This window comes from Mercenaria mercenaria, chromosome 7, assembly GCF_021730395.1.
Source record: "Mercenaria mercenaria strain notata chromosome 7, MADL_Memer_1, whole genome shotgun sequence".
Classification (NCBI taxonomy): domain Eukaryota; kingdom Metazoa; phylum Mollusca; class Bivalvia; order Venerida; family Veneridae; genus Mercenaria; species Mercenaria mercenaria.
In genome coordinates, this window is record NC_069367.1 from 42,620,221 (window position 1) to 42,638,090 (window position 17,870).

The 17,870-nt window shown below is 35.3% G+C and overlaps 1 protein-coding gene across 1 annotated transcript; it reads left to right on the top strand.

Moving 5' to 3' along the window:
- The first annotated feature begins 12,636 nt into the window (after positions 1-12,636).
- LOC128558250 (uncharacterized) lies at positions 12,637-17,642 on the top strand. Its single transcript, XM_053547143.1, has 2 exons — positions 12,637-12,711; positions 16,746-17,642. The coding sequence occupies exons 1-2, from the start codon at positions 12,637-12,639 to the stop codon at positions 17,640-17,642; spliced, it is 972 nt and encodes a 323-aa protein (XP_053403118.1).
- The last annotated feature ends 228 nt before the right edge of the window (positions 17,643-17,870 follow it).

Genomic DNA, 17,870 nt, shown 5'->3' on the forward strand with positions numbered 1-17,870 from the left:
TCTACAGAATTAACATTTATGCTTTTGATAGGTAGTTACATTAGATTCTACATATCGGATGAACCTATATCCTCTGGTAGAAGCAGACTTTTGGATTAAAGGGTTAATTAAAAGCTTAATTAAAAGTTTAATTAAAGTTTTAATTACTATGTGTACCCTAATAATATACTTACTAATTGAAAATAAGATCAAATACATTACATTTTATTAATAAATATAATCTGCCAAAAGTTTGCCAAAAGTTTGTCAAGTTGGCAGACATTGTCACATTTGCTGCCACTTGGCAGAAAAATGGCAGGCTTTTGATTGGTTGAATTTGTGTTTGCCAACGTTCTGCCAAAAGTTTGTCAAGTTGGCAGCGACTGCCACATTGCTGCCACTTGGCAGGATTTTGGCAAATATTTGGTGGAAGTGTTTAATCATATTTTACTATAGCTTTTAACAATAATTTGTTAAAATTTGTTTTAAATTTGTTGAAATTGTCCGGCATTGGATTTTTTAGAATAGGGTCAAGGGGTCAGGGGGGCCAGAATTGAGCCAAAAGCGGTATTTCTTATACTACTAAGACCTCTGCGCGCCTTCATCTAATAATATGTTTGTAGCAGCACCAACAATGTGGGGATGTACATTCTTGCATATAAACTACTTTTTTCACTGGATCCGCCCATGTATTTACGGGAGAAAAATCGTGTGCAAACAAGGCAATTCACGTGCTGTTAATACCCGATTTTTATTTTTGAAATGCTTTCCCAGGGACGTAAATGTATTTCTGCGCAGATTGACATCTGGTATCTGCGTCTTGTTTCTTTCATAAAAACCTCTTTTTAAAGGATAAAAGATGCAATCTAAACCATAGAATGTTTTGCTGTATCGGTAACTAACGCCAAATGCGCTCGGCGTCAATTCAGATTTTGTAGACAACCGTGGTGTAACCTGTGCGATTCTTTGTTTTTAGGGATCATATTTATAATTTTGGTAAGTATCAGTCGGTAATTAAGTTTTTATCCAATTTCTCGAAGAATTTATATAAACAGCTTAGAAGCTGTACACTACTACGTTCGTACTCATCCGTACTCCAACTGTGTCCGTACTCAATATCACACTGGCCATAGCTTTATCAGATCAAGTGGTTCCAACGTTGTTTGAGCGGTGAATTTTACGCCGATCAGATGGAGAAATATGGCCGATACCACACTGGCCATAGCTTTATCAGATCAAGTGGTTCCAACGTTGTTTGAGCGGTGAATTTTACGCCGATCAGATGGAGAAATATGGCCGATACTACAAATTTCTGGAATTGTAAGTATGATTTAAAGGAATTTCTACCCGTTAAATAACGAATCAAATGAAAACGATGGGTGCACCTGGAGCGCAAATGTGTCTATATTTTAGCACATGTGTCTATTTAGCTGAGGTTTGTGCCGTTTATTCAAACACTTCTGTACAGTCCGGCGGGGGAAGGAGATTTTTGACAGTTTTTAACAATATCGCCTCAAATTTAGTGTTTTTCGGGAGCAAGTAACTGTTAAAACACTTTTTATGTAAAGGGCTACCTCTTAAAACAAAGTGTGTGTATTTTAATAGAATTATTCAGGGTTGTTTCTGAACAATCAGTCGAAAACCTAATGCAACGCCGTTTCGAGTGGGTCGCTATGCAACGCAGTCAAGTGGATACCGTTCTGTGTCTTACTTGCGATGTCTTATCCGTCTTAAAAACAGTCATTATTTTCAAAGCCTAATAATGAATAAATTAATTTGGATAGTTTTATATCATCATATTGATCCCGCCATTTCTAATATATTGTACTTTTACATTTTTATGCTCGCTTAACATTTAACATATTTTGCGGACATTGTCAAAAAACATCAACACATAAACATAAAGCAATGATGAACATCGAACAATATCATTAAGTAAATAATAGTATTAGTTCGTTCAAATAAGAACCAGTTCACGGATATTTTTCTCCTCCACGAATGGTACTGAAAAGCATGCCAAAATCGGGTTGACTCTTTAAATCAGTATAGTTACAGTTGGTTACTTTCAGTCCCTTAAAACCAATACATTGCGATTTCATTACTGATTGGTTGTGCATTTAAGCTGTTCATACAAAACTTAAATAAAAGTATTGATCAGTTGTTTGTATATATTTTCATTCATATTCCTGGTGAAACGTTCATTTATTTTCAGAGAGATAAATCAAAGAGACCGTTAAAATTGGCCAGGGAAAAGGCAAGATTTTATTGGTCCTCCATAAAACAGAAACGATGTAATAAAACTCTACGGTCGCCGTTTAAATACATGTACTAAGATACAAATGAAATAAGACACCAATGCAAAAAAAAAGGTTTTGTTAGAGACAGTTAAAATACAACTGTAACACGTCTCTCTTAGAATTGCTAGTCCGTTTATTTTCTTTCACTGGTGTCTGTATTTTATTTGTTCATTTATACATTGATACCACACCCATTAAAATCCGTTCACTTTAGCTGTGTCCATCGCTCGCTAACATTGCCTACTCGTGTATACTAATACAAAAATGGTTGGAAGAAGGTCAGCGTACACCGTACGGTCCTGTATTAAGAATCGTTGTGTTCTTGGCATAGAGTGTAAAGACATTTTTAATGATATATGTTCAGTTTATGGGCATAATGAAATATCTTTTTCGACAGTTATTCGTTGGTTTAAGAAATTCAAATGTTGGTTAGTTTCAACAGGAGATGAACCACATGGCCGTCGGCCGAAAACAGCAACGTCTGCCAAGATGGTTGCTAGAGTGAAAGAAATAGTTGCTACTGATGCAAGATACACCGCTAGACAAATGTATGGTTGCATCTCATAAGAGCAGCTCATACAATTCTGAAACGTAATTTGAAATGAGAAAGATCTGTGCTAGATGGATTCCTCATATGTTGACAGATGAGCAGAAAAGGGCACGCGTGCAATGCGCAAACTTGTTGCTTTAACAGTTTCCAAATTACAATGCACGATCTTTCGCAAATGTCGTCACTGGTGACGAGACATTGGTTCACTATTTTTGAGCCCAAACGAAAGATTCAGAACAAAATATGGGCAACAAAGTCTGGCAAAAGACCATGCATTGCACTAAAGTTCTTCGAAAACTAAAGAAATATTTCAAAACTCGAAGACCCGCAACTGGTTTGGCCAATGTCAGACTACATGAAAACGCGTCATCGCACAAGGCGTCTATTGTACAAGACTTTCTGAAGCAGGAAAAGGTTGTTGTGTTCCTTCGTCACCCTCCTTATTCGTCTGACCTTGCCCCGTGTGACTTCTTTTTGTTCCCAAGGCGCAAAAATACCTTTCTGGTCAAAACTTTGTGGAACGCAAACACCTCAGTTCTGCAATATTCCAGTGTCTTCATAGTATACCTAGAAAATACTACGAAAAAGGCTTCAAGGATTGGATTAGAAGACTGAAATTTTGCAAATCTGTTGAAGGTGAATACTTCCAGGGAACCAAATAAAATTTTCATTGAAATCTATCAAGGATACATTTTTATGTGCTCAGATGCATTCATATTTGAACAATCCTCATAAAGAGTCAACCCGCTTTTGGCATGCTGTTCAGTACCATTCGTGGATGAGATAAATGTCCTTGAACTGGTTCTTGTTTTTACGAACTATTACTATTACTTACTTAATGATATTGTTCGATGTTCACCCTTGCTTTATGTTGATGTTTTTGACAAGTCCGTAAAAATATGTTAAATGTTAAGCGAGCATAAAAATGTATTATATATATTTAGTACAATATATTAGAAACGGCGGGATCATTATAATGATATAAGTCACTAAATTTATTCATTGTTAGGCTTTAATGACTGTTTTAAGATGGATAAGACTTCGCAAGTAAGACACAGAACGGTATCCACTTGATTGCGTTGCATAGTGACCCACTCGAAACGGCGTTGCATTAGGTTTTCGGCCGATTGTTCAGAAACAACCCTGAATAATTCTATGATAATACACACGCTGTGTTTTAAGAGGTAGTCCTTTACATAAAACGTGTTTTAACAGTTACTTGCTCCCGATAAACACTATATTCGAGGCGATATTGTCAAAAACTGTAAAAAATCTCCTTCCCCCGCCGGACTGTACAGAAGTGTTTGAATAAACGGCACAAACCTCAGCTAAATAGACACATGTGCTAAAATATAGACACATTTGCGCTCCAGGTGCACCCATCGTTTTCATTTGATTCGTTATTTAACGGGTAGAAATTTCTTTAAATCATACTTACAATACCGGAAATTTGTAGTATCGGCCATATTTCTCCATCTGATCGGCGTAAAATTCACCGCTCAAACAACGTTGGAACCACTTGATCTGATAAAGCTATGGCCAGTGTGCATTTTGGCGGGAAACTGCACGTGCCTTTCATGTCACTCCTTCCGTAATGATCTTACATACGTTAATGTATATTTCGTGCTTCTCATATCAATATTATAGTTTCGTGTCAAAGGAAACGTTTTTGATTGAATTAAGTTGAATAAACTACATAGATATGCTTCCATAGTTGTAATACCGATCTAACTCGGTTCCGGCGACATTTCTGCGGGTACGTGTTTTAATTATGTGGTAAGGATTTAGTAATATTCAACTCGTATATTATTTATTCAAGTAAAATGAACACATATGTCGTTTTTTCAACTTACTTGATGAAGATACTTCATTACATATATAAATAAAAATATCACCGAATATATGAAAAAAATGGAAACTTGTAAGACAAAGTCCTGCCTCCTGATTTATTCGTCGAAGGTTTTGTTTTATACGAATCACGCCATGTACCCGGATAATCTTAACTCTGTTCAGCGACCCTAACTCAGTGCCAACATGGCGGATGTAAAGCCGATACAACTTGGTTTTCTGTGTAATTACGATGTATAAAGGAGTGTTTCTGTTGTTATATCTATCTCCATTGATCAAGTGTTTATTTATTTCAAAATGTAACATGTTAGATATATCAACCTTTGTGTATTCAGGTGGAAAAACGACGAACAAGACAACTTTTTCAATGAAAACTTTTACAAAAAATCTTTAAAAATACTTCTATGCTTTTGATGCCTCGACAATTTTGTTGTTTGAAAGCAAAGATATACTGCTTTATATGCCCCTTTACACTATGTTCTTAACCCACTACATGTTGACACAATACATGTTCAAATGTACTGACAGCGAGAAAAGGGATAAAAACCTAACTTTGATTTGATAAAAACCGAACTCAGTTTACATGACGAATGGATAAAAACCTAACTTACACGAAATTGTGTGACGGATAAACACCTAACTGACTAGTATTCTATAGAAATGAATGAGTTGACATATACATGGTCTGATTATTGTAAACATTACTTTATAAGCGGTATTGTCTTCAAACTTTGTCATTAATTTTAAGATGTTATATGTATGCCCACTACAGTCAAATATTTTTTCATAATTTTAATATTATGCAAATAGCAATGTTCGGAAAAATCTGGATACACCCTAAAAAACAACTCAGTATAAAAGTCAAAATTATTATATTTACATAAGAAATTATTTAATACCACCGGTGTTCGAAGTTCTGTAGTCCCCAACCCTCTCTCCCTCTCTCTCTCTCACACACACACACACACACACACACACACACACACACCCGCACACGCACACACACACACTGTTTCAGAAGAATTGTGTTTGTTTCAAATCTTGTATATCGTTTAGTGTAAGAGATTTTTATAGAGGTGCTAATGGAATATTTTTGATATTGTTTAAATGGGATTAGATTTATGATTAATTATTAAATATGATATTTTTTCAGACGATAAATAGGGAAGAAAAGTGTGTGTGCGTGTGTGTGTGGTGTGGTGGGTGGGGGAGTGATGCATGGACTGACGGGACAGGGGAGTGGGTATTCTTACATTTTTCTCTTGTCCACGGACACTTAAAATCCACTTGTCCATAGTCAAATTTCACTTGCTCTGATCTGTAATATTAAACCTTCATGAAAGCGCAAATAGACTGGAGATCGAGTTCTTTATTTAGGACAATGAAAAGAAAAGCATATCACAGTAACCTTGGTAAAATATAAGCTGTTGAAATATTTGCCTTTTAACGTTTATAAAAGTCTGAAATCGCGTAAGCAGTGTTCGGGATCTTTTGAGGTCATTCCCGAAACACTGCCCACGCAATGGTGCAAAGCCAGATGAATTCAGAGAAAGACCTTAAAACGTTCCGACTTGTTTAGTCATACTTGCGATCTCTGTGTGCTTTTGATTTTAATTTGGCTGACTACTGGGTCAAATATTTCCTTTGACAGTGACTTATTGTCTCAGCAGTTGGAATTCGACTTACAAACTTGTCATAATACTTTTTATAAGTTGTTTACGTTTCTGATGTCTTTAAATGTCCTTTTAGTTCTCTGTGTGTAACCCTTGTTTTCCTTTGTTTTAGTTTTAGTTACAGAATGCTATATGCTGATGATGCAAATATTTTTTTTCAGTTACTTTAAGTAGTTCTTATGTTCCTTTTAGCATGTATATGGTTTCTTCTTTTATGTTTTTCTAAATGCATGTTGTAAAATGTGACTCTTCTTATTTTTGTGTAGTGTCAGTTATTTTTTTATGTTGCTTTAAATGTGCTAAATCTGTATGTGGTAAATTACTTTTTCGTTTTATTTGCTAGTACATATGTGCTATTTTGTTTTAATGCGCTGTAACATGTATGTGATAATTTGTGATTTGTTTCTTATCTACTTAGAGCCAGATGCTTTATTTGCTTTAATGTGCTTTAACATATTTGCATTTTATTACAGCTGTTTTACTTATGTTGAGCTTATTTACATGTGTTTGTCGGAAAATAGCTTTAAGCTAGTGTTATATGTTTATGCCTTTCCGACGTTAAATAAATCTTGTATCTAAATCTTCTCTGATATTTTATCATAGTCACCGAGTTACAGTGTGCGCGAGACCTAGTCAAAGAAATCATTATCTTTATCACCTCCATACACTTGAAGCAAGACACAATCTAAATGGTTTTATGTTTTCTCATTTTATACCTGAAAAAGTATGCTTGTCCGCGGACACACAGAATGAAAAATGCACTTGTCCGCCGGCAAAAAATCACGAGTCGGATAAGTTGGACATAGGAATCCCACATCCCTGAAGGGGCGGGTAGATCAAAGAACTTCGAGCATCAGCAGTCTATAAAAAAGCACAAACAGCAGTTTTCGTTTGGTTAGGTGTTTATCCATTCTAAGTTCGTATTTATCCAGCACTGTTTCCTATACCAGTTAGGAATTATCCGCAAATTTAAACCCACATCATAATCAATACAATTTTTAAGCTATAAAAATCGATTTCAAACTTTGATACTGTTAAACATTGTCAAAGAGATATTTATGGAACTAATACATTTAATAAGTAAGGTCTTACTGCAATTTCTGGTACTTTAAAACAGTTAGAAACATAAAACATGTTCATTTTGAAGACTTTTTGAGTACATTTTAATGAATTCCAGCCACATAATGTGACATTTCGATTGAAATATTTAGTACACAAAACATGTTATCAATACAGGATATTATGACTATCAAAAGTTTTACGCTAACATTGCATACTCACATAAAAAAACGAAAAAAGACAAGGAAATTAACTACATACATCGTCTTTCTGTCAGCCATGTTGGCACTGAGTTAGGGTCGCTGAACAGAGTTAGGATTATCCGGGTACATGACGTGCGAATGTCACACAGCAAGAAAAACATTACGTACACGAAACAAAAACAAAACACTAAATAAGTAAGGAGATATAGAAGCAATTTTTTTTTATTTAAAAAAATTAATATTTCATCCAGTATGTGAAATAACTTGCTAAATTGATGTAAATCCAAAAAATGCAAAACTGTTTCTATGTTGCTATGGTAACGCATATGAAATGAAAGTTTTGAATTTTAGTTTTAGAAATGTTCTTGATACGAAATAAAACGAAACAGACATAATAGTTAGAGAATAAGCCTATGTAGATGTATAAAATAAAAAAAATCTTATTTCTTAAAAGAGTTTCGCTCGTCTTTACATGAAAGAGTTATCTCCCTTGTGTTTGCACGATCATTCTGTCTCATACCACAGTCACACATACGGCGCGGATAGCTACGTCTAGCCACGGATAAAAACGTAGTAATCCGTATCGACTCGTACGGTGTCACCCCGGTATAGAAGTACTTCCGGGTCGTTGTATCCTAGAAAGTAGTTCTTTGAAATTTTGAAGTTCCCAATTTAACGCTATTCCTACTTTGACATGTTATATTCCAAATGTATTCATTGATACTGTTACATTTTTTGTCATTTCTGATGTCTTTAACAGTTGTTTTATGTGTGTTTTTCAGGATTACATTTCTATGCGGAAGGATTAAAAAACTACACCAGACTGGTGGCCATGACAGATGTCAGTGGGAAATTTAAACATGGACTAGATACTTTGATGTGTAGCAAAAAAGTTCATCGCTGATGGTGGTGTTTTTCTGTGATATATTGACTGGGATAGTATTACTCTTCAGAAATACAGAGCTGTCAATGCTGCAATTTTGTTGTGAAATTCACAATCCATGTCCAAAAGTGCTTGTTTTACTATACAGCAAAGAAGGAGAAATTGTACCGGGCCGACACCGTACCTGAGCCGTACCTTGAAGTAGTAATCCGTATCAATCCGTACGGCAATCCGTACAATTACTACGTTTCTATCCGTGGGTAGACGTAGCTATCCGCGCCGTATGTGTGACTGGGGTATTAGAATACAAAATAAAAATTCGTTTCAAGAAGTTGGATCACTGTGTATTGTGACGACATACAATTTATAGGGTTCAGCAATATAAACTAAAATATATTGCAAAATAGTTTTCTATACCCCCATTCTAAATGATCAAATATCTTTTCAGCGAAAGTCTTAGATAGATGTAATAATCATGATTTCTGGTTCATTACCGACGTCTGGTCATTATACCTTGGTGGATTTTGAAAAATATTGTTGTTTTACATGCATATTTAGTGGGGACCATTTTTGGTCCTTATCATATCCCGTCCTTTACATAAAATTCTAAGTAAAAAGGGGGCATAATTCATGAAAAATTGGTGCCTGAGTTATAGACCTTGTGTCCTGTGATGTGGTTAATGTTGTGAAACAAATATCTTAAGTTTGAATCAAATTCATTCAGAAATAACTGAGATAAAGTGAAAGTGCACCAAAACTTTAACCTGAAATTCTTAGTATAAAGGGGGGTAATTCATGAAATATTGGTGCCAGTGTTATGACCCTTGTGCCGTATGATGTGGGTGATGTTGAGGAACAACTATTTTAAAGGCCTAGATTCACTACTATAATATATAAGTGCTCCCCCCCCCCACCCCCAAATCCAATATACAACTCCCATCTTATCTGCTGCTTATCAGCGAATATGTAATAGCAACTGATTAGAGGGCAATTAGCCAGCAGGGACCCCAACTAGACCATGAAGATGTGTGCAGTGGAGTTGAAAGAAATTAATTTTTCTTCAGTAAATGTGGAATGATAATAATAATAATTATTATTTTGATATTATGTATATGATATATATAACTATTACGTTAATGTTATATAGAGGATATTACATGAGTGTCTTTTCATATTGAATTTATTAAACGAGTTGAATCAAATAATAAAATGCCAGGCTCTGCAATAATAAATTCAATGTGGAAAGTCACAAATGTAATATTCTTTTTATCACATGTTAGCCTTTTTTTTGTCGAAACATCAAAAATTCGACTTTCTTATACTATATAAACAAGACAATTTGACCGGCGTCGCCTATACTATAAATGACGTCGACGTCAAAGCTTTATTACACTAGTGTATTATCATTTTTATTAAATGGCTTTATTACACTCCCGCGACGTCAAACATGTGATAAAGGATGATAAAAGATACAGTAATAATATTGAAAATAATAATGATAATAAAACACAAGTATAGTGAAAACTTCATGAGTTCTTTGTGCTGACAAACAATATTTTTCGATTTGGAAATTGATTTTCATGTACTTCATGTAATCAACATTATTTGAATATAAAATTATTGTGTTCCATCTAATAGTATACTCAATTTTCATTTTCAGTATGTTGCCAAAAGGGACTTTTTTCATGGTTTGCTTTGTAACTTTGAAATTCACATTCTGTTTTCAATTTAGACAAATGTTATTTACAGTATTCTGCAAGCTTTAGATGAGTGAAAGTCACATTTTTCAGAAATATCACAATTCTCAAGACTGAATTTGAAAAAATAAAAACTTGCATGTTTCTTTAAGTAAGTTTCTCATTATTTCATTACTGTGAAAATAAGTTTCTGATTATTTTATTATTGTTTTTGATCAACAAATATTTTCTTTACATAGAAATGCCAAAAAAAAAACTAGTATAACTTTAAAAGTTATCAATTATTCATTAATTTGAAATAAATTACATCGTTTCCCCTTCTCACTAATAGATACACTTGTAAGGTAGACTGACTCTCCAATAAACAATGACCCTTGTCATACTGTGATGGTCATTAGCCCCCAACTGTGCTGGTGAAGACAAAAATCCCTTGGCTCAATGCCAAAATCTAGGCCTTTAAGTTTGAAGCAAATCCGTCAAGTAGTAACAAAGATAAAGAGAAAGTGCATCAAAACTTTAACCAAAAATGCGGACGCGGAAGGACGCCGATGCCGGGTCGAGTAGGATAGCTCTCCATACTTCGTATAGTCGAGCTAAAAAATCAATCCAGCTAAAACAACAATAATACCTCTATGAAAGATGAATTTTCTCACTTAAAAATATTGACTTATTAATGAATCATGTTAATAGAACAGGGATCGGACGAGAATCTGAGACTTTTTAATTAACTAGTTTACTGTTTTGAGCTTACACAACTGTTGAAATAAACATCCATTAACAAAGTTTAATGACATGTGGCGTTTTTTGCACACAAAACTCAAACCATTTTTTAAGCTGATAGTTCTTTGCACGAAAACTCAAATCCTTTAAGTCAGAGAGGGCCATAATTGCATGTCTTTGCATTCAGCCCCGATAGTTACAATCCACACGATGACATTGAATGTGAACACATGTAATGCACGTAAATCTTTAACTTAGTTTGACGCCCAATAGTAGAATAGCACTCATCATATTTCGAATAGTCTAGCTAAAGCCTGAGTAACAGAAGCTAAGATTTGCTTATCTTATTCGTGTAATATTCTAACTTGCTGTGTTAGGTAATGAATGTGAGGTTGGAGTTCGGATTTTACCATGAGCAGAAGTTGACCATGATCACAATAATTCATATTTGAATGCAAGTTTTTAAGAATAGTGTTTAATATGTCTGTATAATAAAAGCTACATTACCTCCGCAGTTCTAGATACGTATGCTGTATTTGCACCACTCAGTCAAAACGTGCTAGTCCTTCCTCTCCCGATCTGCTGCTTACTCGATACTGGTTAAAACCGGCGACGCCATCTGAAAGTCAAAGGTTCATATTAGTCTATATAAATAACTTGTACATGGCTTTTTATATAAATCAACGAACCATATAGTATACATATTAGGAATGCATTGCCGGTCAATAGTAAAAACAATTACCCGGTGTTCGACAAAAGACATGAAAAATGAATTTCGATTAGTAAGTGTTTTTCAAATGTTGACTGTAGCCCACCGTGACAAAAACTGTGTTGTATTTTAACCGGTCATAAAGCCCGGTGATAAAGTAAGGAGAGAACCTTTTGATGATCCCACAGGCCAAGTTTGATGAAATTCCATGGAACGGTTCATGAGAAGAAGGTATTTCTATTTGTAGAAAAGTGGCCCCTAAAAGGGACCAAGTGCCCCAATCGAAATTTGAGAAAAAAACCTAATACTGATTTCGAGAACAAGTCTGATGAAGATCCATCAAGTGGTTCATAAGAAGAAGTCGTTTAAAGGTATATCTATTTTTAACTCTAGTAGCCCCTGAAAGGGGCCAAGTGTCACCAAATGAACAATGTTAGTGAAGGACGTTATAATGTTGCTACAAATCACGTTTGATGGAGATCCATCTAGTAGTTCATAAGAAGGAATCATTTAAAGGCATTTATAATTTTATTGGCTCTGCTAACCCTTAAAAGGGACCAATCGTCCCCATTTGAACAAAATTTGGAGAGGACCTTTTAATGATGCTATAATCATGTTTGATTTGTATTTCTAACTTTAGCTCTAGCAACCCCTAAAAGTGGACATGTGCCTCCATATAATATATAATTGGGAGTAGACCTTACAATAATTGCAAAAGCATCACTCGGGGCGTTGATTTCTTCATGTCAGAAAGCCATTCATCTGCCTTACGGAAGGTCGGTACTTCTACTCAAATGCCCGCTCGTGATGAAATAATACACGAAGGGACACCTGGGGACATCCTCCACCAACAAAGTTGGAAAAGTCACCATATGACCAATAGTTGTGTCGGCGAGACTTTAAACCGAACAAAAGAATATGATAAGAATGCTTCAAGACCAAGTTTGATAAAGATCCATTGCCAGAAAGCTACTGACCAAGTTTGGTATAATTGTGACCTGTAGTATCAAACGAGAAGATGTTCAAGACAAATGCTGACACAGGACGATGGACGCCGGACCATCCACTTATTCCAATAGCTCACACAGTTCAGGTGAGCTAAAAAGACATGAATAAAACATAGGATAGATATGACTAAAAAGAGTTTATGATTTGTTGTTCATTGTTGACAATCATTACTGCTGTAATTAAGAAATTAAAGTTCAAAATCTTTTTGTTGTTGGACGGCATGGTAAAGAATTTGGCAAATAAATCCACTGTTCGAAACATCTCTTTGTGTGTAGAATTATTTCATGTAAATATGCCATCCAGCTTACATGTGGAAAGTAATGCTTGAAAGTTGTAATAACAAGGCTTTTACTTGTTTGACGATAACGCAAGAAAGAAGAAGACCAATCCTCCTGGAAATTGAAAAGAGTACAGTAACTGCCATTACTGTTTAAAAGGTCATTCGAAATTCATTGCCCTGATTTCAATGTGATAAATATTATTTTGCGCTATGTCCAATTTTGTAATTTCACAATGCTCCATCTCCTGATAGAGCAATACACTTTTACATTTTTTTGTTACTTTTGTCAAATTTGCTCTATCTCCAAAGTGAAAAATGTATAATTGCAGAAAAGGTAAAATGAATAGTATTAAAAAACATTTATAGTCACAATAAGCTAAATGCAAAGAACAAGTAGATATATTTTATTATCGTTTTCGCCCAGAAATAAAGAAACTAGACACCAGTTAAACTTTGGAAGCGATTTTCTCCACGTTCAAAAAATGGTAGATAGAGCAGCGTTCCACTCAGGCGACGATATGTCCAAAAAGGGCCATAATTCCACCAAAATATTTGACAGGCTAATGTACTCTTGCATGAAGATGGAATACACAAGTGTTCAAAGTTTCAAAGCCACATGTCAAACAATTTTGACAAAACATGGACTTGTACGAAAATTCACGTCCAAAAAGGGCCATAATTCAGCCAAATTATTTGACAGAATTATGTACTCTTGCCTACAGATAGATTGTTATAATAAATAAGTGATAAAAGTTTTCAAGCCATATGTCAAACAGTTTACACAAAATATGAATTGGCACGAAAAGCTTAACCAAGATTTGTAAGTTAAAAGGGGCCATAATTCAGTCAAAATCCTTGATAGAGTCATGTAATCTTGCTTAAAACTGGACAAAGTGATGGTACTTACGTGTTGGTAGTTTCAAAGCTTTATCTCAAAAGGTTTGGTCAAAATATACACAGGTACGAAAAACTTAACCAAGGTGTGACGCCGACGCCGGGGTGAGTAGGATAGCTCTACTTATTCTTCGAATAGTCGAGCTAATAAGATAAGAGTTTAGTCGGAAAAACACGCAACAATATAACATAAGCACTCCAGGTGCTTTTGAACCGACTATGTATTATTATCAAATTTATAAGGAACAAAAGTAAACAAGAGCTGTCCGTAAGGCAGCGCGCTCCACTATTCGGGGATTTGACAGTAAAATGAATGTATGTCTCAATAAGAGACCTCTACTTTAAAGTGAAGATACACCAAGGGGCATAATTCTGTCAAGAACACAAATTAGAGTTATTGGGATTGCTACCACACATGCAGATGATGATGGTAAAGATATATTTTGAGTTTCAAGTCATTATCTTATATAGTACCAAAGTTATGTCCAGAAAACGAAGTTTGTTAAAAAAATTAAGTATGAAAGGGGTATAATTTGGTCAAAAATACAAGTCAGAGTTATGGGGATTGTTACCAGACATGCAGATGATGATGATAAAGATACATTTTAAGTTTTAAGTCTTTATCTTATATTGCATTAAAGTTATATCCAGAAAGCGAAGACTGCAAAAAAAATTTAAGTACAAAAGGGGCATAATTCTGTCAAAAATACAACTAGAGTTATGGGGTTTGTAACCACACATGCAGATGATGATTATTGATTATAAAGAAATATTTTTAATTTCAAGTTATTATCTTTTCAAGTATCAAAGATATGTATATAAACGAAGCTTTCGAAAAAAAAAATTACATGAAAATAATTTCAAGTATAACAACTTTGTGACCTTGATCTTGGTTATAATGGGCCCAGCCCTGCACATACTTTGTTTGTATACTGTACAATGTTTATGTGAACTTACAGTAAGATATAAGCAATAGTAACAATTATATGACAGAAAAACAAAGGTTGCCAAAAACTTTAACCTTAGAAATAACCTAAATATAACACTTTTTTGGTAACATTGACCTTGGAAATAATGGGTCCAGCCCCTGTACATACTTTGTTTGTATGCTGGATAATGTTTATTTAAAGTTACAGTAAGATATAAGTATAACACCTTGGTTACCTTGACCTTGGGTATAATGGGCTCAGCCCCTAAAAATACTTTGTTTGTATATTGGACAATATTTATGTGAAGTTACAGTAAGATAAAAGCAATAGTAACAAAGATATGACAGAAAAACAAAGGTTGCCGAAAAACTTTAACCTTAAAAATAACCTAAGTATAACACCTTGGTGACCTTGACCTTGGGTATAATGGGCTTAGTCCCTACACATATTTTGTTTGTATACTGGACAATGTTTATGTGAAGTTACAGTAGAATATAAGCAATAGTAACAAAGATTGCCGAAAAACTTTAACCAAGAAAGGTCACGCTGACGCCGACGCCGGGGCGAGTAGAATAGCCCCCTATTCTCCGAATAGTGGAGCTAAAAAAAGACCTGTAATAGAAATACTGCTGCAATAACTACAAGCATTAAGAGATCTAGTTTGTAAGTCGAACCTAAACACATTTCTAGCACATAACAGAACATAAAATGACATAGAAACAACAATTTTAAATGTAATAATGACAAATTAAAAAAAAACATGTGGCAGCTGCTGTTCCAGGCCAAGACCTAAAAACTGCCAGAAATGAGAAATATAAAAAAAAAACCGTCTCAGCAAAAAAGCAGAAAAGATGCATAAATTAAAACAAAGCTAAAAGAAGTTATCATTTCAGGATCAGACCTGAGATGAACAGAACGAGGGTTCGAATTTTGTCAGGCGAAGCATTTCAAGCACAATCCTTACGTTCGACATGACTATATATTAGAAGCACGCCTAGTTTATACCAAGTTTTAAAGTAATCAAGCTATAACGTACCTGCTTTCATGAAAATGCTGCTACCAGGCCGTCGTCGGCATTTCTTCTGCGCCATTTTCTAACCTTTAGTATTGTTGTCAGTCAGTCAACTAGTTTTCCACTTTTTGACTTGTGAGCGAAGACTCATGTATAGCTCGTGTGTTTAAGTGGTCAAATTACAAACCATTCAATAGGTGTATTTTAGCCTCTGGGCTTTTTTTATTTATTTTGTAATCGAGGTCATGATAAAGTACGCATTCACGTTAACACAACACAAAAAAACAAAAACATTAAAGTGATTATCGGGGTATTTACGTCAAGATATTCAATAATTTCAAAATATATCTAAAGGTCACTTTAACGTGGTTCCTGATAAAAGTGATTTTTTTCGGGGGAGGGGAGGTTAGAAATATAACAATACATGTCTATATAGTGAATGACCTGGATTGGGGATAGAAATATAACAAAATATATAGTAAATGGCCTGGTATCCTCGGTCCGAGATTCTTCAAATGGGAATTTGGAGACCAGTCTCAAAATGCTTCCGTGTGATATTGGTCAATTTGAAAACTGCGCATTCAGATGCGTCAGACTCCGAATTTGGCTTTATAATCTCACCTCCTGATTGGTTGTTTGAATGTACCAATAGTACTGTTGCATTCTGAGACCGGAATCTGTATCGTGATTCTATCGTAATTCGCCTCTCCTGTCGCACACGCTTTCTCATAACTCTCATCAAAATCATCATCACATCGACACGTGGTCGAGTGCTTAAGGCTGCCCTCTCTTTCGTTGGTTCGAGCATCGTCCGGAATTAAGATTCTTTGGAAGTGCCACGGATCGTTATTTTTATAGAGTGTTTTATCCTTAATAGTAACGTGCGCCGTGCATTAAGTCTTTTTCTGAAACTAATACTTAACCCTCGCGCATGCGCCAAATATCATATTTATTATGTTTGTATCGTCTGCAGTTTTATTGATTTTTTTCGAATTTTTTTTCAGTCAAAAGGGGTAATCTATGTGAAGGACATTAACTACAATGACAAGGTCAACCAGTTTGCGAAAGAAAACAATATAAAGGTCTACCATAGGGGTTTTGAAATAGTAAATGGCAGAAAAATACCATCATCCACCATTAAGATCACATTTGATACAGAAACAGCACCATTATCAGTTAAACGTAATGATGGTACAGAGGTCCCGGTATACCCATCTTTACTATCACCACTCCGATGCAACAAATGTCAGAAGCATGGTCACACAGCAAATAAATGTACAGGCAAGTCAGTATGCCCACACTGTGCGGGACCTCACTCCCACTTTGAATGTAGATATAGGGATGTAAAACAATGCGCAAACTGTAAGGGCCCCCACAGTGCTGCCTATAAGGGATGTGTAGTCTACCTTAACTATCTAGAAAACATCAGCAAGAAAAATGAAGCCATCAAGAATGAATATAACAACAGAATTCAGAAATCAGGTCTAGTACGCTCAGACCCACCCAAGGTCAACAATGACCCAAACCAAAATATAGATACAACAGATTACATACATAAATCGCAGGTTACAAAAATAATCAAAAACATTGCACCAAAATTAAAGGACCAAAATCTTGATGAAAAATCGATCGAGAAATTGGTAACTGAGGCCATTGCAGAATGTGAACAACAGTCTGAGCAAAAACAAACTGAATACAATAAAAACTACACTCCACCCACATCTAAACAAACAGGCAGCGCACCCAGATATCACAACAAAAGGTTACCTAGACCCCACCCATTTAATAGAGTAAACAGGTATGCAAGGCCACAGACTACAACAGGTCGCAGACTCCCCCGGTGGGTCCCACACCACCCCCCACCACCACCCCAGTGGTATGCCGGATATTGTCCCTATTAGGTGACATCACAGTTAATTAAAAATAAAATGTTAAACAATAATCCCCAATTAATTAACTAATTAATAATGTCCGGTGTAGTTTCCAAGACGGCAGGTAATCGTAATTTTAATATTATGTCTTGGAACGCCCGGGGGTTTGCAGGGGACAAAAATACAAAGGTCACCGAATTAAACAGCTTCCTTAAGTCATCCACAGATACAATACATGCCGTGTGTATCCAGGAAGCG